The 23,065-nt window shown below is 45.5% G+C and overlaps 1 protein-coding gene across 1 annotated transcript in view; it reads left to right on the top strand.

Moving 5' to 3' along the window:
- The window catches only part of LOC149361798 (monocarboxylate transporter 14-like), a 28,973-nt gene extending 12,807 nt beyond the window's left edge, over nucleotides 1-16,166 (top strand). Inside the window, exons 2-5 of the mRNA XM_089569589.1 lie at nucleotides 4,421-4,655; nucleotides 9,008-9,151; nucleotides 12,559-13,572; nucleotides 16,018-16,166. Coding sequence (XP_089425715.1) covers nucleotides 4,427-4,655; nucleotides 9,008-9,151; nucleotides 12,559-13,572; nucleotides 16,018-16,166 — 1,536 coding nt within the window. The 5' untranslated portion in view covers nucleotides 4,421-4,426. The remainder of the gene's footprint in view (nucleotides 1-4,420; nucleotides 4,656-9,007; nucleotides 9,152-12,558; nucleotides 13,573-16,017) is intronic.
- The last annotated feature ends 6,899 nt before the right edge of the window (nucleotides 16,167-23,065 follow it).

Genomic DNA, 23,065 nt, shown 5'->3' with positions numbered 1-23,065 from the left:
ATACAGATACTTGGCACTGCATCAGCGATACTTCCACAAAGCGCGGCAATCGCCAGTAAAAAGGCTAGTAAAAGCTAGTACTTGGTTAAGTAATTCCCGCGTGATTTCTGAACCTTTTTGTGTGCAATATAGCGTACTATATATGAAAGGGCTTAAATAATTTCGGCTGCAACGGTTTCCTTAAGCTCCAATTTCTTTAGCTTGTAATGTCGGTGCAGCTGCTTTCGTTAAAACTTCATTACTGAAATAAAGGCATGCTGCCGTTGAAACGTTTGTTTGTTTGTTTATGGGGTTTAACGTCCCATAGCGACTAAGGCTATAAGAGACGCCGTAGTGGAGGGCTCTGGAAATTTCGACCACCTGGGGTTCTTTAACGTGCAGTGACATCGCACGTGAGTACACGGGCCTCTAGAATTTCTCCTCCAAAGAAATTCAACCGCCGCGGCCGTGATTGAACCCGCGTCGGTCGGGTCAGCAGCCGAGCACCATAACCACTGAGCCACCGAGGCAGCCGTTAAAATGATCACTGCCTTAAGCAGCTTGGCAAATTTCTTTAAACCTAATGTTGTTCATGCGATCCGGTCCCTGAGCATTGGACTATATACGAATAAACTTTAATCTGTTTAACATGTCCTTTTGTTACTGCAGTATTTACCGTTCCCCTCTGCCTTCTACATGTGCTACAAGGTAGTAGCTCCGTGTACTTTGGAAAGGCGAATAGTTATTTCCCAGGTGTCATGTTTGCACTGTAAACACTGATTAGCCTAGTGAGTAAAAAAAAATGGCAGTGGCTTAGCTCTGCTGTGCCAGGATATACGTAGCGTGAGGTGAGGGCGAGGTGTCCACATCTCGGCGACGCCGCTTTGCTAGACGTTCCTCTCGTTTCTCTGGCGTCTCCGCGGCGTGTAGTCTATTAAGTGCCATTGCCTTTCACACACGTCGCACACATACCAAACCGAAGTGTTCAAAAAGTCGGCCTGAAAGGCCCGAGTCAAACAGGCACTTTCACTGAGTTTCACCGTAAATTCCGTCCATCGACGAGTCTTTACATCGTCTTGAAGCTTAGCTCTGCTATGCCAGGATATGCGTAGCTTGAGGTGAGGGCGAGGTTTCCACATCTCGGCGACGCTCCTTTGCTAGGCGTTCCACGCGTTGCTCTGCTGTCTCGGCGCCGTCAAGCCTTTTAAGTGTTACAGTCTTTCACACGCGTCGCACACATACCGAAACGGATTGTTCACAAAGTCGGCCTGAAAGGCACGAGTCGCACTGGCCCTTTCATTTAGTTGAACCGTATAGTCTGTCGATCGGTGAGTCTTGACATCTTGAGGCTGCTGCTGAGAGTCCCCGGCACGCCGCTAAGCCTCCTGGCGACGTAGCTTTACTAGGCGTTCCTCTCTTTGCTCTGGCGTCTCCGCTGCGCGCTTGGCCTTAGCCTGTTCGTTCTTCCTCTGGTTAACCGCTATCTGCCAGGCAAATACTTCGGGATCCGAAGAATTCAACTTTTTCGCTCTGCACCGGCTTTGCTTTCCTTCTCCATGGCTTTAGCCTGGCTGTCGTTCCTCACCATCTTCTTTTCGGCTCCGGAGCACCAGCTACGCAGCTGTGACGTCAGTCGCTCCTCGCGCATGCCCAGCGCGGCTCTCCAGGAGCCACGAGAAGCTGCTCAACCTCGGCCAGTGGAGCTCACGCTACAAAAGGAGTAGCCTCCGGCCTAGCGCACTCTCTCTTAGTATCAGGGTATTCCGCCCACGCCCTGGGGTGGATTTCTACTAGTAAAAATACGGAATACTTATGTTGGCAGAGGAAACGAATTACCTCTTCAAAGCATGCCATGTTTAGTAAATCGAGCAGTTTCGAAGATCATAACGGAGGTATCGATCTCTTTTACTTGCATACATTAAGGCCTCTGGTGCCATTGAAAGAGTCCTCCCATCGATAACTATATCAAGATGCGACGCATTGCGGAGGAAATATGCCTCAGTTACCAGGAATTAGTAACCCATATATTTAACAATAAAAATCTATCTCGGCACTTGGGTAGCATACCCTGCCCCTAAAAGAGAATGCGCTAGAGGGAAGCCTACTCTCTTGTTCCTCACATATACGCTTCATTTCAGTTGTTAGTGGCAGAGTACTAACGGAGGTTCGAAGTTGAACAATCTTCGTTAAAGGCTGAAAAAAAACAACAAACAATAAATGTGCTAAAAGTGTCTATGTGGCAAGAGATATCTTGCTAATCGCTGTCATTTATATTATTTTAATGAACGGTAGAAAACCTGTTTAGCTGAAACGCCTGTTCGAAAGAGCTCACTGATGCAGCAGTGCTTTAAGCGATACCAATGAAAAAAGCTTGTCTTCAGGACCATACCAGCACGTTACTTTGTTGTATTTGATAAAGGTGGCTTTTATCAACGAATAAGAGTAAAACATAGCCTAGTCGACTCGGGGATCCTGGAGGTATAGCTATAAAACTTAAGTTTCACTAGCGCCTCCTGAGAACTACGGCCTGCATCGTTGCTCCTCCAAGCGAGAGGAATATACGTGAGCTCATGCATTTGACGCTTCAAGTGCTGATGAGTCCTTTCACGTCCGTACGAAAGTGTGTGTAACCTTTATTGTGCTTAGAATGTAAAGAACAAATATCGTGTAAGCTCATGAGCATGAAGGAGAAAGTTTTCCATTTGTGTTGGCAACCACCGCAACTTGATATAGGGTGAAGCAGAGTTAATTGTGTCATAACGGTTAGCCTTGCTCCTCACCTCTTTTGTCTACGAGTGTGCAAAAGGTCAAATACGTCGCCTGTCTGCCAAATAAAAAATGCAGATAGAAAGACGTCTGACAGTGCCAGAAGAATTGGCATCGTCTCTTCCTCATTCTGCCTTTTTCTGAGTGCGCTACCGCCTGAACGAGCGCCAGAGGCCGAAGGTCTGACTCAAAATAGGCTAACAATCTGCAGCACACTTTCTTTGAGTATGGAGTATCGTTAAATTGCATGGTACACTGCCTTGTTGATACCGGTGCTGCCGTGCCTGTGTTGATTGGGCAGCTATACGATACCACTACACGGTGTTTGGCGTCCTGCCGCTAATTCGCAACTAATCGAGCGTTTGGCCTCCTGTACGGCCAGGGTCAGTACTGAGGTTCCCAGTGTACATCATTGAATTAATCGCCTTTTTGTCTTCCCCTTGGCAAGTTATTATTAATGTGCAATGACCCGCCACATCTCCAATACAATTCGATTCAGGGTGGACAAGATTTAGCGCCCCTAAGCATGGCTAAAATTTACGAAGCGGGCCTTTGTAAAGGGGAAAGCGGCAGAAAATGAGCGAACATCTTCACTTCAGATTTTTCCAAGCTGTCTACCTGAATGAGCTCATGAATTTTTCCTCCTCGGTTTATTAAGATAGTATTTTAACAGGAATCTGTATGTTGGGCACAGCGCGACATTGAGATATTCTGGTGCGACTACAGCAAATCTAATGAATTTACAGTTTAAAATCAAGCCCAACCTGCGTTGTCCAGCTCTCTAGGATAGTTTGATAGTGGCACAGGAAAAAAAGTTAGTGGTGAATTTAGGGCAGAAAACATGAGGAAAGCTCCGGAGATGCCCGAGCAGGACCGGAGCCATGAAGAACTTTATTTTTTCAAAGGCGCCCATCGCAAAGCAGTAAATAAAATGGCAGAAAATGAAATGCAGAGGCCGTACAGAAAGTCTTGCGAAGCTCTGCAACGCACGCTTTACTGTGAGCATGAACAGCTACGCGTACAACACATTATGACAATGAAGCCAACTCTGCTCAGTTGGACCTATAGATACATTAAAAAGATCGTGTTCACGAGCAACAAAGAGAACCAAATCGCACGTTAAGTCAGCGCGACTGAATGAAACAGCAAGGATTGCCGCAGAAAAACAGAGAAATGGTGCGGTGAAGCGAGGAAACTTCATGATGATGATCAATTATTATAGCGTAAGGGCATCAGCGACCAAAGAGCACCATGACACAAGGCGTTCTCTTCTACTCTAGGTGTGGTCAAAGACACATTTTTCTGAAAAAAAAAAACAAGCAATGGTTTTGGTTGCTGAACGCTCGCAGAAAAACAGGATCCTCCATGGAAAGTTGCTACAAATGGTGCGTTTTAGCAATAACATGAAGACGCGCAATTTCTGAACATGGTGCACGGGGCAGATATCGACTGTCATTGAATTTTGTGGAAATTCTAGTGCTGTCAAAAACCACGGCAGTGGACAAAGGTTTTGGACGCCGAGCCAAAAAGGAAGACATCATAAGTCGAAGTATCTGTGCGCACTTCATTGGAACCCTGAAATCGTTTTGAAGACATTGCTTAATATTTTCATCGGGGCATGCGGGGAGCGCACAATATGATCATTTTTTTCGTGACTTTTTTTCATGTGATAAAGGCAAGGATGGTTACACCTGTGATCGCGCCCTCCAGAACGGGTCTGCACCCTTCTGCCCGGTTTGTGGACAGCTGCTGGACGGTTCCGTTCATCGCGGCATGTATGAGTCTCCTCGTGTCCATTCCACAGACCAACAGCGGTCTGTTGTTCGTCCTCTTCATGGACCATTTCGGCGTACCAAGAAGCACTGCTTCGTGGCCCAAGATTGTGGATGTGGCGACGACAAATTTAATGGGTAAATGTGCCGTACTTTAATACTTTTTGTCACAACCTCATCATCACCATCATCATCAGCCTGACTACCCCCCCCCCCCCCCGCCCTGCTGGGCAAATGAATCTCCCACGTCTTTCCAATTAAGCCTGTCCTTCGCCAGTTGCGGCCACCGTATTCCCGCAAACTTCTTAATCTCATCCACCCACATAACTTTCTGTCGCCCCCCGCTATGTTTGCCTTCTCTTGGATCCACTCCGTTACCCTCAAGGACCAGCGGTTACCTTGCATTTGCATTACATGCCCTGCCCAAGCCCTCTTCTTCCTCTTGATTTCAACTAGGATGTCATTAACCCGCGTTTCTTCCCTCACCCACTCCACCCGCTTCCGGTCTCTTAAGGCTACACCTATCATTTTTCTTTCCATAGCTCGCTGCGTTGTCCTTAACTTAAGCTGAATTCTCTTTGTTAGCATCCGCGTTTCTGCCCCATAGGTGAGTACCGGTAAGATAAAGCTGCTGTATACTTTCCTCTTGAGGGATATTGGTAAACTGCCATTCATGATCTGAGATAACCTGCCATATGCGCTCCACCCAATTCTTATTCTTCTAGTTATTTCCCTCTCATGATCTTGATCAGCCGTCACTACCTGCCCTAAATAGACATATTCTCTTACTACTTCCAGCACCTGGCTACCAACTGCGAACTGCTGTTCCCTTGCTAGGCTGTTGAACATTACTTTGGTTTTCTGCATGTTAATTTTTAGCCCCATCGTTCTGCTCTGCCTGTCTAATTCATTGATCATGCTTTGCAGTTCATGTCCTGAGTGACCTAGCCAGGCAATGCAATCAACGAATCGCAGATTACATCGGTATTTTCCACCAACTATTATTCCCAACTGTTCCCATTTCATGTCCCGGAATACCTCCTGTAAACATGCAGTGAATAGCATAGGCGAGATCGTGTCTCCCTGCCGGACATCTTTCCTTATTGGAATTTCATTTCTCATTTAATGGCGAACAATCGTAGCTGTGCAATCATTATAAATATCTTCCTATATTTTTATATAACTCTCTTCTCCATCCCGATTCCGAATGCCTGAATGACTGCGGAGGTTTCTACTGAGTAGAATGCTTTCTCGTAATAAATGAACGCTATATATAGGGGTGGTTATATTCTGCGCATTTCTCTATCACCTTAATGATAGCGTGAATATGGTCTATTGGCGAGTATTCGTTATGAAAGCCTGCTGGATCATTTGGTTCATTGAAGTGTGAGGTTGTCCTGACCCTATTACCGATTACCTTAGTGAATACCTAGTAGGCGACAGACAATAAGCTGATCGGTCTGTAATTCTTCAGGTCCTTGACGTCTCCTTTACTATGAATTAAGATAATGTTAGCGTTTTTCCAAGCTCTTGGTACGCTCGAGGTCACAAGGGATTGCATATACAGGGTGGCTAGATTTTCGAACACAATCTCTCCTCCACCCTTCAACAAATCTGCTGTTATCTGATCCTCATCAAGTGCTTTTTGCTTTTGAATTGCCCCTAAGGCTTTCTTTACTTCCTCGTTCGTTACTGGCGGGATGTCCCAGTGCTGTGCCCTACTGCTTCTCTCAGTAACATTCTGATTGCAATCCCTACTGTCTAGATTTGTGTAAAACTCTGCGGCTACTTTATCTATATTAACCATATTGCTAATGACATTGACCTCTTTGTCTCTTATCGCATACATCTGGTTTTTACCTATGCCTAGTTCTCCCTTTACTACTTTTAGGCTACCTCCGCTCTTTAGAGCATGCTCGATTTTCTCCATGTTAAACTTCCTGATGTCGTCTACCTTGCTTTTATTTATTAACTTCGACAGCTCTACGAGTTCTATTCTGTTTATCTAGTTAGACGTCTTCATGGTTTGTCCTTTCTTAATCAGATCTTTTGTCTCCTGATATAGCTTCCCGGTATCCTGTAGAACCACCCTACCGCCTACTTTACGGCACTCTCCGTAATGATATCTGTGACACGAACATTCAATGTTTCAACATTACGGTCGTCGACTTCAGTTAAAGCGGAAAATCTGTTCTTCAGCAAAATCCTGAATTCCTCTACTTTCCTTCTTAATGCTCACTCCTTAATAGACTTCCGCTTCACTAATTTCTTCCGTTGATTTTTCAAATCTAAGCTAATACGAGACCTTACAATTCTGTGGTCGCTACAACGGACCTTTCCGAGGACATCCACATCCTCTACGATGCCAGGGTCAGCGCACAGTATGAAGCCTATTTCATTTTTAGTCTCACCATTAGGGCTCTTCCACGTCTACTTTCTGTGGTTCGTTTGCGGAAGAAGGTGTTAATGATCTGTAAATTATTTCTATTTGCGAAATATACTTATAACTCTCCCCTGCTGTTCGTAGAACCTATGTCATAGTCACCTACCGCTTCGTCTCCAGCTTGCTTTTTGCCTACCTTCGCATTGAAGTCGCGTATCAGTACAGTGTACTGTGATTTTACTTTGGTCACCGCCGATTCCACGACTTCATAGAAGGTTTCAACGATCTGGTCATCATGGCTTAATGTTGGCGCATAATCCTGCACCACCTTGAGCTTATAGCTCTTATTAAACCTAATTACGATAGCTTCCACCCTCTTGTTATAACTGTAAAACTTCTCTATGTTGCCAGCCTGAATGATGTGGAATCCCACGCCTAGTTCTCCTCTGTCTGGAAATGCATGGTAGCACAGTACATGCCCACTCTTTAGTACTGTATACGCCTCATCTGTCCTCCTAACCTCACTAAGCCATTTGACGTCCCAATTAATACCCACTAATTCCTCCAACAGGACTGGTAAACTAGCCTCACCAGATAAGGTCCTTGCGTTAAACGTTGCTAGGTTCAGTTTCCAAATGGAGTCAATGATTATTAGCACCCTTCGCTCCATCGCAAGTCTGACCGCCGCCCCGGTCAGCCTATATAGCCAGAACTCTGCGTAGAATCCACAAGGCTAAACATTAGCTAAAATGAAAGAAAGCAAATTTCGAAGTGTACTATAGGCCACACAGACGAGGTCTGTGCGGATTAAAGGTTAAATAAAGGCCACGAGCTTTTAATAAAATCTTTTTTTTTTCTCTAAACATGCTAGTGAGTAGTGCTTTAATCGTTCGGAGAACGCTATGCTCGGAGGACAACACTCACGGCTCTCATCATTTTCATATTGCAGAGTTAAGTTGTACTGCCAAAACGCCTTCAAGTAACTTTAGTGATCCGTATAACTTTGCGCACACTATCTGCTCATAAACGATGTGTACACCCCCCGTCAAAAGTATACAGCCCAAGGGGTTTGCTTGTGAGGCCAGCGCTCAGCCTCGTTATGCATCCTCAGCGACCGTAATCCCTCGAAAGAGGAACGGCTATGCGTCCTTAATTTTCCGAAGCTTTGGACTGTTAGACGTGCTAGGAGGCCCCGCTAAACAGCTTAGAAGCAAACCCCTTGGGCTGTATACTTTTGACGGGGGCTGTGCGTTCGGTCACGGCCTTAGGTGCATGCTAGAAACATAAAATGCGTCTTCTCATTAGATATTATGGTCACCATTCACAAAATTAGTGTCGGTGTCAGTGGCATCTGTGAGTTTCAAAATCTGGCTTAACCAGTACTGTCCCTATAGTGTAGGAGAAAAAATAAATAAAGGTGATTTTTTTCTACAGTGTAAAAAAGACCGGTTGTCGGCTTTCGTGGAATGGCAGAAAAGGGCGTGCGATCTGTTATAGAACTGTAACAGCAGGTAATGCGAGGAACAACATAAACACTTAGGATGCTTGTTACCGATAGAGGAGGCTCATTGCAAATATGACTGTAAAAGTTTTGTGACTGAAAGCTATGGGGCACGAGAAATATCATTTTTAATGACAATGTTTTGAGTAAAATTTAGTAAGCGTTTTGACCCACTCGTCAAAAAATTTTCGATACCAACAACAAACCGGCTTAGGCCCCTCATGCCCTCAGGCTGATTAGTAATAATGATACTAATAAAAAGTTCCAGTGCTCCACTGTTGGCCGGCAAATCAACGAGGCAAAGACGAGGCATTCTGGAAGAGTTCCTGATAAGTCCTTCGAAGATTTTCGAAACTGTATCTTAGTTAACGTAATTGTAATATCCACACTTTTCGTTTGATAGAATTGCACTGATAAATAAAGATGATCCCTTTTTGTCTATCTTCTTGTGTGAACAAGTTATGGTTGCCGCACCAACCAAGTTCTATGCTTGCTGACCAAGAATTCATTGACATGTTGTTTGGTGCTTTGCGCTACTGTAGTGGTGGTGATTTTTAGCCGCCATTGTCTTATCCGTTTCCATGACGTCATTCTTATTCTTTGCAGGTTTCGCACTCGGAGCCATTCAGCATAGAGTGTCCATTCACAGCACGATCCTGGCAGGTGCCTTCATTTGTCCAATAGCGGTCGTCGCATCGGCATTCGTTCCGAATATGGCCTGGATGTCGGTAACTTTGGGATTCCTGTACGGCAAGTAGTTTTAGTCTGTGCTGCGAACACGTGTAGTGGAAATGTGCATATAATTGTGCAATGCACTCTGCTTTCTAAAAACTGCGTATATATAAGTTAGACCGTCACAAATATTCGGCTTAATCTGGCAAATAAAAGTAAAGTGAAAAAATATTTAAACTTCAGAAAGAAAGTCACTGCGGTGACTGAGTGGTTAGGTGGTCGGCTTTTGACCCGAAACACACGTGTTCAATTTCTGCCGCGGCGGTCGCATTTCTTTGGGTGAAAAATGCTAGAGGCTCCTGTACTGTGACGTATCAGTGAACGTTAGGAAGCCCAGGTGGGGGAATTTGTCCGGAGCCCTCTACTACGTAGTCCTCATAGCCTCAGTCGCTTTGGCACTTGGAACCCCATAAAACCAAACCTTCGGAAAAATTCCTTCAGGTGGCTCGAAGAGCGGAATCACAGTTACAGTTGAAAGATTAAATTGGGTTATTGGCAACAATTTTCCAATATTCGCATGAAATTGACGGCGGTGAATATCGCCCACCAAGAGAGTCACACACCACCAGCGGTCTGGCACTTGTCTTCGTGACTGCGTTAGTAACACCGTAGAAATTTGTAGTAAATTATCCTCCTGGCCCATGGCCAATAAATGGGCGTCTAAATTCGTCCATCATTAAGAGGCAAATATGACCTCCGTTAACTTCGAATTATTTATGCGGTCACAGATTAGTAAGATCACTAATGCCACGTTGGAAAAAGAAAGCAGTGTCACTTGAGGGCATGTGCCTGTTTTTGTGCAACTGACAAAGCGTTCCCGTACATCCCGACCACGCAAGCAGTCTCCGCTCTTAATTAAAAAAAACAGCACCGAGAAGTGACCGAGGCTCCTATTGTACGGATAGTTGCATCATAGCGCTGGTGTGCTAATCCACGCTCGAAAGCGCATCCGTCGAGTCCCTAGGCATGGAGAATCGCTGCAGCATTGCGTGGTCATCGCCGCTGGCATTGCTCAGTAAAGCAGCATGGACCCGAGGTGCTTCACTGTTGACCTGCACCCTTCAGTGAGATATCCCAAACGGCATCTTATTTCACGTGATCATTTTTACTGTGCCTTAATATTGATCACCGAACACGGCTTTTTACCGCCATGAACGGACGGGCACCCGTGAAGGGAAGGCACCCCCCCCATGAAGGCACCCCTCAAAAAACGTGGAACTAGAGTGAGTTGCGCGCAGGGGCATAGGTATCGCTTTATCTGATTCAAAGAAAAATGGCTGCCTACGTTCCGCACGGTGACGCAAAAAATAGCCGTAGTTGATCTGTGAGTCCTCACTCATATTCTGACTTTGACTGCAATTATTTCTAGAAAAGTGGCGCTAAGGGGCACAAAGTACACCATAGCTGCTACTTCCCGTGGGCCTTTCGGCTAAGCAGAAAGCTGCTTCGTCCCAGACTAAGTTTTCGAAATAAATGTTTAGGCTACAAAAAGAACGAAAAGATTGCAGCGGTTGCACGCTGCAAACGGTGTTTATTATTTCTCGAAGTTCTTGTGGTAAATAGCGGGAGTTTGTTACCGCTCAAAGAAGTGAAGACACGAATGACTCGGCATCGGATGTTCAGCCTCTGCCGTTGAGTGAGCGCAAAATGGCGGCTGCGAATCTAGCCTCGTCGAATCGCGGAAGTACCTGAGACGTAGGACGACAATAGAAGTGACACTTGCTGACAGCTGCAGCGACAACGTTCCAACCGTGTCGCGAATGCGTTACAATGTGTAACGCCTAAAAAGGTTATTTTTGCACCAATATGCGCGGTTTTGCCTTGTCGTGGCAGGGAGCGTCAAACGCGTCTACTCTGACCGCCGCGCTGGCCGCACTTTGCAAGCGCGCTCACCGCACAGGATGCTGGGAAGGTAAACGACCCGTTCACGTGATACACCTTTGCCCCCTCGAGGCTGCTCTAGGAGAGCAAGGAATGTTTCAATGGAAGAGGACTCAGTTTTACTCTAACTATGCTACTGCTCTGCCCCTCACTGCTAGTTGCCTCTGCTGCTGCTGCTCTGTCAGTAGAATGCGCCATAAGTCAATCGTACAGCTCTGAGTATCTATACCACATAACAGACGTCACAACAGTGAATTGAATATTGTGACACAACGTGCTTACCACGTGGCTTCCTTACTGCTCAATAAAGCAGAGAGTTTGGCTAGTTGGTAATGGCCCATCTAAAAACGGCGCACAGAAATACACGCAAAACACAGGGAGAACGGACAGGACAAGAGCGCACTAGCAACTGTAAGCTTGGTCGAAAAATCTCTTCTCACCGAGTGAGAAGTGTTTTTCGACCAAGCTACAAGCCCATCTACAAGCCCGGGTGGTAGCGCTACAGGTCCATACTGACATTGAGTGGAAGAAGTTCACCCTTGAGACACACCAAAAAAGGCTTTTCCCATGGTCTGCGACCTTCCAGGATTTCGTGGGAGTGGTAGAGCGCACAGAATACGAACCTAGATCGCCTGGTCTGCCAGTGGAAGCTAGCAAAAAGTGGCGCTACAGCTGAGGATATGGGGACTGAAAGTGAGGAGCTCTTACGTTTCTATCCAGAGCTCAGCAATATTATTTATTTTAGTCCCGCACGGCCTCAGTGGCTATACGCTTGGCTGCTGTTCCTAATGGGTTCTATACCGGCCGCGGCGGTCGAATTTCAATGAAGGCGAAATTCTAGACGCCTGTGTACAGTGCAATGTCAGCGGACGTTAACGAACCAAAGAAAGGCGACCAAAGCCCCCATAGTAACCAAATGGCAGGCAACGGAGAACACAGAGAACCCCAAATACACTAAGGACATGAATTTCTTAATTTGAAGATTTCCTGTATCCAATCTTTATTGCGGTATACCCAGTGTGTGCAGAGGCACAGCAAGTGCATGGTAACTTTTTGAGGAAATGTGAGTTATCTTCCCTTAGCACAAAAACAGCCACGAAATACGTTTACTACATGCCATGAATAAAGCTTTTGTCTAATATGATTCTGGTCAGAAGCGGCTCTAAAATCCGCTTGCGCTTCATGTTTCGACTTTACTGTACGTGAGCGTAATAGAACTGGACAAGGAAAATGAAAAGATATACCGAAAGTTCCTAGAACCAGCCGAGCTCATGCTTCTGACGCACTTTCTTGTTTACATTTATTGACAGACATTTGACGCGAACCATCCGAGCAAACTGTATACCACTAACTTGTCTGATCTGCCAACCACACATGGCTCGAGTTTATAATCCTCAGAAGCACAAACAATGAAAAGCTACTCTGCACATAGTGGGTTTTGTCAGATGGAGGCCAATAACACGCCTAGGAATAAGAGAAAAACCGTAAATGGCATTCCGTGAAACATACCAGGTTCTTACATTCTCTTTATTTATTCCAAACAGGAGCATCGTTCGGTATCATTGTGATCGGAACCTCCGTGCACATCGTGGCGTACTTCGACAAATATCGAGGTGCCGCGACAGGCTTGAAGTTTCTGGGAGTCTCGCTGTCAGGCATTGTTGGCCCTTCGCTGCTGTCATACTTGGCGCTGAAGTACGGTCTAGAAGGCACCCTTATTTTGACTGGAGGCATGGCCCTCAACCTGATTCCTCTGTCACTGCTACTGCGGTACGCCCGTCCCACGACGTGCCTTTCACGAAGAGTCCGGAGTGCTCGCGGCCAACTAGTCAAAGAAGGGAACGGCACTGTGTACGGAACTACAGAACGAAATCCTGCGTCCAACGGTTGTCGCAATGACATCAAGCCACCTCATTGTGCACGTCAAAATGTGCTTGAACAAACCAGTGACAATACAAGGAGAAGCGCCGACGTCTTGGGAACCCCAGTGACAGCAGAGCTCGCGCCTAAGCTCGCGCCTAAGCCTCAGGAGTGTTCGGGAGAGCAACCAGTCAGTCTGCAGCGAAGTGTCGCCGCTGGAGGCATTGTGTCACAAGTTGCAAGGGTCTTGAGATCGCCATGTTTTTATGTTCTTTTAGTGGCAATGGTTTCTGCGGATTTCACACTACCGCTGTTCACCTCTACTATTGTCGACTACGCCAGGGACAAAGGTGTCCCGCTTGCCACCGGAGCACAACTTGTGACATTTCAATGCTTGGGCGGGTTTCTCGGACGCCTTGTGATTCCTATTATAGCCGACAAGGTGGCACATAGCCGCAGCCCAATAGCAGCGCTTAGCCTGGCTCTGCTCTCTCTCGCTTTCTGGCTGATGCCGCATGTTGGCGGCATGTGGGCTGTTGGCGTCATTACCTTCGTGGCTGGAATCCAACAGGGTTACTTAAACGCCTTCAAGCCCGTTCTTGTAGCGGACTCTCTAGGGGTGGAAAGCGTCGCAGCGTCCTGGGGTCTCATGGGCCTTGCCACAGTTCCGCTGCTTTTCTGCGAACCTTCTATTGTGGGTGAGTAACCATTAGAGAATTCTAATTAAACGTTGTTTTAATGCTGCCGCTTCACATTTTGCACCTGTTTAAAAAGTCAATCATTTGCCGAAGAACGTCTATTCAGTCCTTTGAAATATGAAATAGTGTCCATTTAAGCACGTAAGAAGAACAGGCGAATAAAGCGACAAGTTACAAGTCATGTACTCTCCAAGCACGAATCGGTCTACCTAGGAATAAAAAGGGAATAAGCTATTTTCTATCGCACTCTCTTTTAGGTGCAGGTTGTGCTGTTCATGCCCCGGCGTAAGCAAGGATCATTAAATCTGCATAATGCCTCGCTTGGCAGCAGAGACATATTCCCAGCAACAGGCATAATAATTTGATGCAGTCAGCAATGGAGGAGACATTTAAAAGGGGCACCAGAGGTGCTGAGGTTAGAATTTCGAGGAGATTTAAATCCCTGCTAAAATCACCGTAAGTACTTGAACTTAGCGTGAGTTGAATAAACATTTTGTTTCAGTTGCCAATAGTCAGTGTTTGATAATTTTAGCGATGCAAATCTACCTCAGAGATTGGGCAGAATAACCTGCGCCTAAAATTAAACGCGCTAAAGGGCAGCTTATTTCCTTTTTGCTCCTATGTATGATAATTGTTCCTTACAGTGTAGAATGACGTTTGTGGTTTTGGGCATTAATTAGCGCATACTTTAACTTCGGGCTTCATGTAGGTAAGTGAAGAGTTCTGCAGGATGCTTTGCTAATAATGCCGGCCCGAAAGAACTTCTTTCACGATTATGCGACAGTGGGTAACAAATAGCATGTCTACATTAGACAACTATTGTCTCCCGAAATCGAAGTCAGCTCCAAGGCGGTGCTTTCTCTTGTATTGCCGTCGCTTGTCGCCCTTCTTGATGATAGCATTTTTATCGTAAATATCTGCAGAGACCTACGAAGATTTCGCAGTTGTTACCGCATGCCCAGTTATTTAAGCACTGATAATGAGGATGGGTTCCCATTTAATCTCATAATACTCTTCGGCCTCCACTGTATATGGCGCTCATGAATGACAAGCTATCATTGTGATACAGATGGATGACCTGCCTGAATTTACTTTTGAGATAGAATGGACTGGTTTCTAGCCATCCAGAAAGCCGCTGCGGAACCTTCGGATGGATCTCAAGACTAGAGCCATTGTGTATGTTGCAGGAATTTTAATCTATCGAAGCCGACTCGTGCTGACTGACCACGGTATTGTCGTATGTGCATAGCGTTTTGTGTTTTTTGTTAAGTGTTTTTTGGTTAAATGGTATGTGCCAAAGGCAGGCAATAAATAAAAGAACCAAAAGTGATTTGTGGGCATAATCATTACTTAAGAGAACTGTGAAGCACGTGTACTTCCGATCGCAGGAGATCGGGCAACGGCAGCAGCATAGAAAAGGAAAAGAGGCGGCCAGTTCTAAGAAGTTTAAGCGTACAGCTTCTTTTAGCGGAAAACGTGTAGTTATCAAAGTGCTTGGATGCCTGCAGTCCATTTTCCGATAAATTTTATTTTGCTATGACACAGCACTAAGAAATTATTGTTAATTTCGTCAGATTTTCTCAGGTCATCAGTTAGTGCTATGTGCATATGTCGCCAACATTATCCATGCGACCAAACAGCGAGAAACATTGCAGCACCATGATAAGTCCTGCGGCTATGTTCCAACCGTATGAAGCGCGCGAAAGTATAGCGATGTAATAAACAAAGCGCCGCTCAATTTGCTCTCTGCCTGCAAAGGGGATGCTCCGTTTAGCACAGGGCTTATTCGGCGCGCCTATAACGACAGCGTGCTGCCCGGCTAGTTCTACATTTGAGAACTGCTTCATAGTTTTCTGAAACGGAATAAAAGAGGAAAGAATCAGGACAACTTAATATGAATTAGTGGCAGCTTTACGGGACGGGTTGAAAGGAACCGCGAAGTATAAATGCATCTCACTAAGCTGGTTTTAAAGCAAAATAATACCGCTGCCTTTTACAGGACCAACAGAAATGAAAGAATTCTGTATTTTTTTCTCGCACAAACCGTTCATGTGACAGTGGCCTATAGATGAAAGAATAGGGCACTGCTAGCACAAAACTGGCTATGAAATAATTGATTGTTCGCAAAAGATCACGTATTAGGGCAGGTACAAACTGCAGTGCCTTGTAGTCTTGGTGAATGTCGAGTTTTTAAACGCCAGGACATCTGTGCTTTTTTTCATTGCCTAGAGGTAAAGGTGAACCGGTTAATGGAAGACATAAAAATACCGAGCCTCCTTCGACAAGGTTTCGTAGGCAGCTTATGAATGCTGGGTTTCCGTCAAACTTAGATGTAGAAACCTAGACAGGTAGACATTCAGTGTCGTTTTCATGCCGTTCACTACTGCTTCCATTTCTCGGCTACCAACCTGTGCTGTTGTTTAATATTTTATGACTTCTTTACAGGTGCTTTCCGTGACACGAGTGGCTCATACGACAACCTTTACCGACTATGCGGAGCCTTGAACCTCTTCGCCGCCATCTTGCTCTCTGCGCAGGCATGCCTGGATGCCAAAAAGAGAAGCTCCGTTGTGAAAATATTGTGTACAAAATAAATAGGAACATTTTAAAATACATGTTTTATACGGGGCACAAGTCTGGTTACCATCACACTGAAAATTAGATGCCATCGATTTTGAGTAGTTTGATTTATTCATGGTTTTAAGAAATGCGAATTGCGTTGTTCAGATCTATCTTTCAGCACTTCTGAAACGAAGTGAGCCAGTCTCCTGCGGTACACAGAGATGAAGTAAGAATAAATTCATGCAGTTACTAAGAAAAAAAAGAGATTAACAAATTACTGCGACTGCTTCCCAGTTCCCCAGTACTAAGAATTGGAAGCGATAGCCATGCTCTCCCTCCAATCTGCCTTCCTTCATCCGAAGAGGTTTTTAATTGCACGAGTGGAGAATCTGTGCTTCAAAACTGGGATATTCTTCGTAGATACTTCTCTGAGGTTAGCTCATGGCGGCGACACTTATGAGTTGAGGTGTCAGCTATCGATGGCGCGCTACAGCTTTTGCTTCTCTATACTGGTATTTTGAGCAGCGGCGACCAGCTCGTCTCAGAGACGTGAGTTGCATAAACATTTCTTGCTTAGAGACTTCGGCTCAATCCGAGCACCAAATTTAGATACATGAGCCCCATGATGAGTTTCTCGACTGGTCACTTTCAAAGCGCTTAAGTTTCTTAAATAAATGACTTCATCCTAAATGGGGCATAGTCTAGAATTCGCCCTAATCGGAGGACAGCGGCGGGTGTTGGGATGGTTACGAAGAAAATAACCACCAAGCAATTTTCTCAGTGCTTGTGCTCTTCTGAGCAGCTTCATGAGTCAAGGTATGCATGGGGGTGAAAGGAGGTAATAGCGAAGTCGTTCCGAAGTGTAGCCGGGTTAGCACGTGCTCGGCAGCTTCCTTGGGTAAAACTGTTATTATCATTCTTAACGGCTGTGGTCATGTAAAATTGAAGAGGATTTAAGCTCGCCCGTACAGCATGAAGGCAATGGGCACATTTACGAAAGCGGAGTCTACTTTGTAATGTTTGTATAAAAGTAACTTAGCCGGAGTGAAGAGTTGGTACTCATTCTAAATACATGACTGTGAAACCGGTCGATCCAAGGGGTCATTGTTATACACAAGGCACCAGAGCTTAGACACCGTAATCTTTAGCCGCATGGCCACGCCACAGATGCTCTCCTGGTCTTCTTATTTGGAGATCCGTCGACGCGCTGGCACAATTTCTCAGTGCGATATTGCGCCTATCGGAATGTGTAACTAGCTGACAGGCTGCACAACAGTCTTGTCCGATCGCATTTAAGATGCATTAAAGAGGTAAGACATTTTCGTACTTCAAGATGACGCCGAGTTCATCGACAAGTCGTTAAAACTGTAGCGCGTATGTTTTTTGTTTACTTTCTCAATTGAACAGGCAATGATTTCTGCTGGAGCAAAGAAATTGCTAAGCTCCGTTGAATACAAATGCAGCGCAGCCTAGCAGCTTGCTTTTCATTCCTCTATAAAACAGGAACATTTATTGATACTGATAAGAATCCTATCATCGCTCAGCATTGTACAGAATTTAAAACTTATTTCACATGCGAGCTCCTGCGAGCTCCCATTGTAAGCAGCGATGTTTTCCTGGAGTCAACGAAACACATCAACATATAAACATTAATGAAGAACACCTTAGTAACTTCAGATTAGCCGATGAAAGCATTCTGCTCATTAATGTTTAGATGCACTCACATGATATTATTCAGAACCTGCAGCTCAAAGCAGAACAGTGGGTTTAAAAATCGATATGAACAAAGCTGATGCTGCATTTACCTGTTTTGGAAGCGAACTGCAGTTTAGGACAAGAGGTGAAGTATTCAGAGTGGAAAGGAATCCACGCATCTAGGGCAAGTTGCGGCACTGATCAGAAAAGAAAAGCAGCTTGGAGAGTAAGAATAGGACAGATGTACTTTCCAGGTGCTGCTAAGTTAATAGCCGCTTGCGCCCGAGATTGTGGTACCTCTGCGAATTACGGAAGAGCGTTTGAGGAATGACATTTCATGTGGAGAGCAGATAACTAATGGTCCCGCGAGATAACAGAATAGGTTCCAGGACAAGGTAAACTAGTAGGGGGGGGGGGGGGGGGGGGCAAGGAGTGAGATAGGCGGATGGATGAGAGTTGAAATTTTAGTGAGCATAGGATCGCCTCAGCTGCCGCAAGGGAAGGTTAACTAGAAATCAATGAGAGGTGTATTTGCCCTCTGGTGGGGCTGGTGATGACAACCGAAAATTCACCGTGCAGAGGGGAGCTGGACATTTCGCAAAGAACTTTTCAGTTTTTCCTTTTGGCGTTGACCATTATAGCTGTTGCGAAAGTGCGAGGGAAAGGTTGGGTGCGAGACACTTATTCCGAATAATCGACTGATTCTGTCTTGGACAGCTGAAATTCTGTGCTTTGTGCACTCAAGCGCTAATCGGTTCAAGTGTACATAATCATATTATGCATGATTTCACGGTCCTATGGATACGCCTGATTCTACACACGTCAGGGATGTAACGGACCCTTCGCCGAAAGTAACTGAGGTTGATAACAAGCAAAGAGCGGCCATGTCTTTGGATAATTTCATTTCTCAGGCTGTAGATTCAACCTACATTGCAGGTCTAGCTATTAGCTGAACAATATGAAAGAAAAGTGCACATGAAAAAGCGGACAGGAAAAGGACACCATCCAGTTTTGTTTTGCGGTGCTTGCATTTAGATTTCTACAATCTTCCAGAGAAAGTATGTTCTTTCTGCAAAAAAATTGCGTACGATCCTGTGGCGCGAAAAGGCCTAGCAATACAGCTCTGAAGGCTGCCAGCCGTTTGCCGCAGCTATAGAACGTGCGGAGGGAAATCGATGATTCGGCTTTAAACGTAATAATTGCTCTCTCTTCAACAAAATTTCTGTTATCTCCCACATACGGCAGCTTTCACAAGATGGCCGCCAGCGATATGAACGACTGTCACAAAATCGGGATAGACGAAATGAGCCTATAGAGGTAAAACAATTGCGCCGCGTATGACGTCGAACTTTCTTGCATGACAATAAAAATTCTACAAGTTATACCGGCAATGGCACGAAGGACTGCTGTGCCGTGGTGCCAAGCTCTCCACATCACTGATGAGCTATAACGCTTGCTGGCGTGGCGGTTTTGGGGTGGAAGGAGGGAAAGAATGGTGCACTAACTGTCTCGTTATCAATGCCTTAAGAAAACCATTTGGGAGCAATCGTTGATGAAGGAGGGAGAAAGATTAGCTGTGGTGGGGAAGGGTGGATTGATTTCAACCACCATAAGACTGATTCATTTCTCTGCCGTCCAAAAGCAGTAAAAGCGCTGAAGAGAAAAGGAGGGATCGTACGCAATTTTTAGGTTTTGTTTGTGTGTTTATGAGCTTGGTGTGAAGTACGAAACCAAGAGGTCACACCTGGAAATAAAGGCCGAGTGTTATATAGCAGTCAGTGCCACGAAACATTCTTCTGCGTATGTGCTAATGAACAGTTGGACACAGAACCCGGCTCAGCAAACCAGCGCGGAGTATGCGCAACGCTGCAAGGGAACACCTTCGGGTGAGTCACCCAGCGCCTTTCTCAGTTTTCTGAGAATACTTCAAGCGTTAATATATGCATCTCTGTTGCAGCCTTCATTTGTGGACAGCGGGGACACACACCTGACCGCCGCACGCTTTAGAGTGTCTAACGAGACAATAACATTGACTCATGCCTAATCATTTTCCTCACGTTGCCTCGAGCGCAACATGACCAAGTTTTTGTACAACTGTAGCTTTTGTACGGTATAAGTGGTTTGTTAGCGCGAGGTGAACACTTCGAACTTCTTTTCGGGCTAGGTGGAGCATGATTTTGGTAATAAGAAAGCGCAACACAAAACGGACACAAGAGACAGGACGACGCCACACATAGGATGAAGGGACAACAACAGAGGAGTTGCCAAGGGCTTAAGTATCATTGTTGTCATCAGTCGTTCCTTAGTTCCGCACTAACAAATGCCGGGCGACAGCATTCCTGCGACCTTGGTAGTGCAAGTCAGCATGCTGATTAAAGAGGTTGCAAGGCTGGCTAATGTGTTAAACATCAACATGTGCATAAGAAGATGAGAAGGTGACGAAGGTGGCTTGAACGCTGCAATAATGCCTGAGAAGAGCGGGCGAGAGCTACGAAGCGTCCAGCGCCGATAGCAACGAGGGACGTTGAACGAGTTTTCTGCCTTAAAAATTAGCGGCTAAAATCCGCTGCATGTAAATCGTGAAGGCCTTGAGAGACGCCGTGTGCATTGCGCAGCTTGAAGAGAATTGGCTGATGGTGGCGGCTCGACAAGCCGAGAAAGCAGCCAGGAAAAGAAAGACGGCACCCAGCTAGTAGAACACTATCGAGCGAACGTGCCTGCTGCGCCGGGACCCAGCCCAGGCCGATTCAAATTGTGTGGCCATCAGCCTGTATAAGACGCCCATAAATGTGCTGCACCAAACGGCCAGGTCACTTGAAATTTAAAGGCATTCTTGGAAACGAGAGACTCTAGAGTTATTTTTTTCAGACAGCGATAGAGATACCACACTGAACTCTCATTAGAAAACTAACGTCTGCAGCCTACGAAGCTGTTCTCTCAATACTGTGTTTTCAGGATTGCGAGAGAAACGGCTAGGAAAAACTTCGCTTGTGTGGTGCGACAAGGATGACGGTTCAGGTCACCTTGTGGCTTTTGTTTTCCACCCGAACGACTTCGATGTTACCCATGGTATCTTAATGCCCACTCGATATCGACCCCAGCAGACTTGGTTTTTGGAAACATGGTCTGTTCCTTTCACAGTGATTTTAGAGCACTAACACCTGGAGAGAGATGGTGTTTAGTTAAGGTTGGACGTAGCAGAAGCAGTTTGCGCAGGTGACAGCAAAGTAATTGATAGTCTCCGAGAAAAAAAAGTACCTTGGATGGGCAGTCATATTAAAAGCCAGGGCCTTTGGAGTTTTTTTTCTTTTGTCCTGGCTAGAAACCTGGTCTCGTGAAATTTCGGACAACAATCTTTACACCTGCTACAATGTAAAGCTAGGTTGCTTCCCGTCTTGCTTTTTAGGGTCACATTGTGCTGTCGGGCACGCTCATTGAAACATTGTCCCATTTGCCTCCTTCAAAAAATGAAGAAACCGGGCTACAAGCGTGACGTTAGAAACAAACCTGTGCAGGTCATACCTGACCTGCATGGGTTTTTGCACAATTTGAAAAAAGTGGCTTCCAGGCACGGAGTGCAGCTGGTTTTTTCAGCCCCCTGCAAACTGGCAAGCATATGTCCGATGGTGTCAGGAAAGCGGGTCAAAAAGGCCTGTACTGTCAAACATCAAACAGTGTTCACAAAATGCACCACTAATGTGGTATACGAGATCCCTTTGACGTGTGGCAAAGTATATGTGGGGCAAACGGGACAGTGTTTCAATGAGCGTACCCGACAGCACAATGTGACCCTAAAAAGCAAGACGGCAAGCAACCTAGCTTTACATTGTAGCAGGTGTAAAGACTGTTGTCCGAAATTTCACGAGACCAGGTTTCTAGCCAGGGCAAAAGAGAAAGTCGAAAAAGAAGTCATTGAGGCTTTTTATATTCATCAAAGAAACGATCTTTGAAGTTGTGCGGAAAAAAACCTTCTCACATACTAAAAATATCATCTTAGAACTTGAACGCACCTTTTACTTGCTCTCACTAATTGCGTCAGTGGTACTGTGGCGTTATCGATCCTCGTGTGATAGTATCTATCGTAGCAAGTGCACGTGTACTCTTGTGATGCTCGGCGCATGCGTGACGTACTCAGTGTCTGTATATATACTTGCCAGGTTGCAATAAACGAGGCTTTTTCCTTTGGGCGTGGGCCTGGGGGCCACGCACTAGTCTTCATCGATGTGTCGTCCTGCGAAACACTACAGGTACCACAAAATATTTACATAGATGCTGGTGATCACTGCTGACCTGCAGTAGCCTGGAGTCTTCATGATGCAATTCTCATTTTTATTTCTAAAATTGCATGCCATTATTAACTGCTGCGCTGTAATCTGGTGATTAAGCTCTGTACAGCCACATGATCCATTATGTAGTTATTTGGTCTAAGGCACAGCATTAAGTCTGCCAGCAATGCCGTGACCGTTGCATGGGACTGAAATAAACGCAATAACATGAGAAATATATTTACACAAACGATTACATTCTAAACGGATTACTGATTTTTTTTTCAATATTGAATGCGTTACTGCCTTTGAGACGCAATGATGAGCGAGATTTGTCTTTTTTCCGCGCTCGTAGTGGTGGCAACTGACCCACCAGTTTTCTCTGATTGAATGCGTATGAAAGGACCATGATTCTCTGGTAGTGGCGTAGGCGCCTTTATGTATCGATATGCCGTGTACCATGCCTAATCGTTGCACTTGCCTTAATTCATCACTCGGCCTGTGGAGGTACTGCTGTAGTGTACACGGAAAGCATCTAATGGAAAAAAAGGAAAGCGTGCCAGAAAGAACGGAACTCAAAAATAGAAATGCACATTGCTTCTAATGAGGTGCCATTAATTATTGGCGTTTCTTGGCCACGTCTTGAAAGCAACAGATATTTGATGCTACCGTTGAAAAGTCCGTCAATGTGGTATGATTCAGTAAAGCGAGCGATGAGTACTCAGACTTAAAAAGAGTTGCAATATCGTTGAGTTAAAGTAGCGCTGTTGGCCAAGGTTTTCTCTAGGCGGCGCCTATGCTTAAAACATACGCGACACACACGGGTCTGGACAACGAGCTCGCGACGATGAGCTGCAAGAACTCACAACGACCCCAGAACTTTACCGTTCCCTCCCACACCTCCCTCGGTTTCGGTGCTTTCGTTTCACTGGAGGGGACTAGAGTACGACGAGTATTAACTCGTTAATAAG

This window comes from Amblyomma mixtum, chromosome 2 (genome assembly GCF_055824585.1).
Source record: "Amblyomma mixtum isolate Tamu chromosome 2, ASM5582458v1, whole genome shotgun sequence".
Taxonomy (NCBI): domain Eukaryota; kingdom Metazoa; phylum Arthropoda; class Arachnida; order Ixodida; family Ixodidae; genus Amblyomma; species Amblyomma mixtum.
The sequence above is the reverse complement of the archived record's forward strand: the minus strand, read 5'-3'. Positions and strand labels throughout refer to the sequence as shown.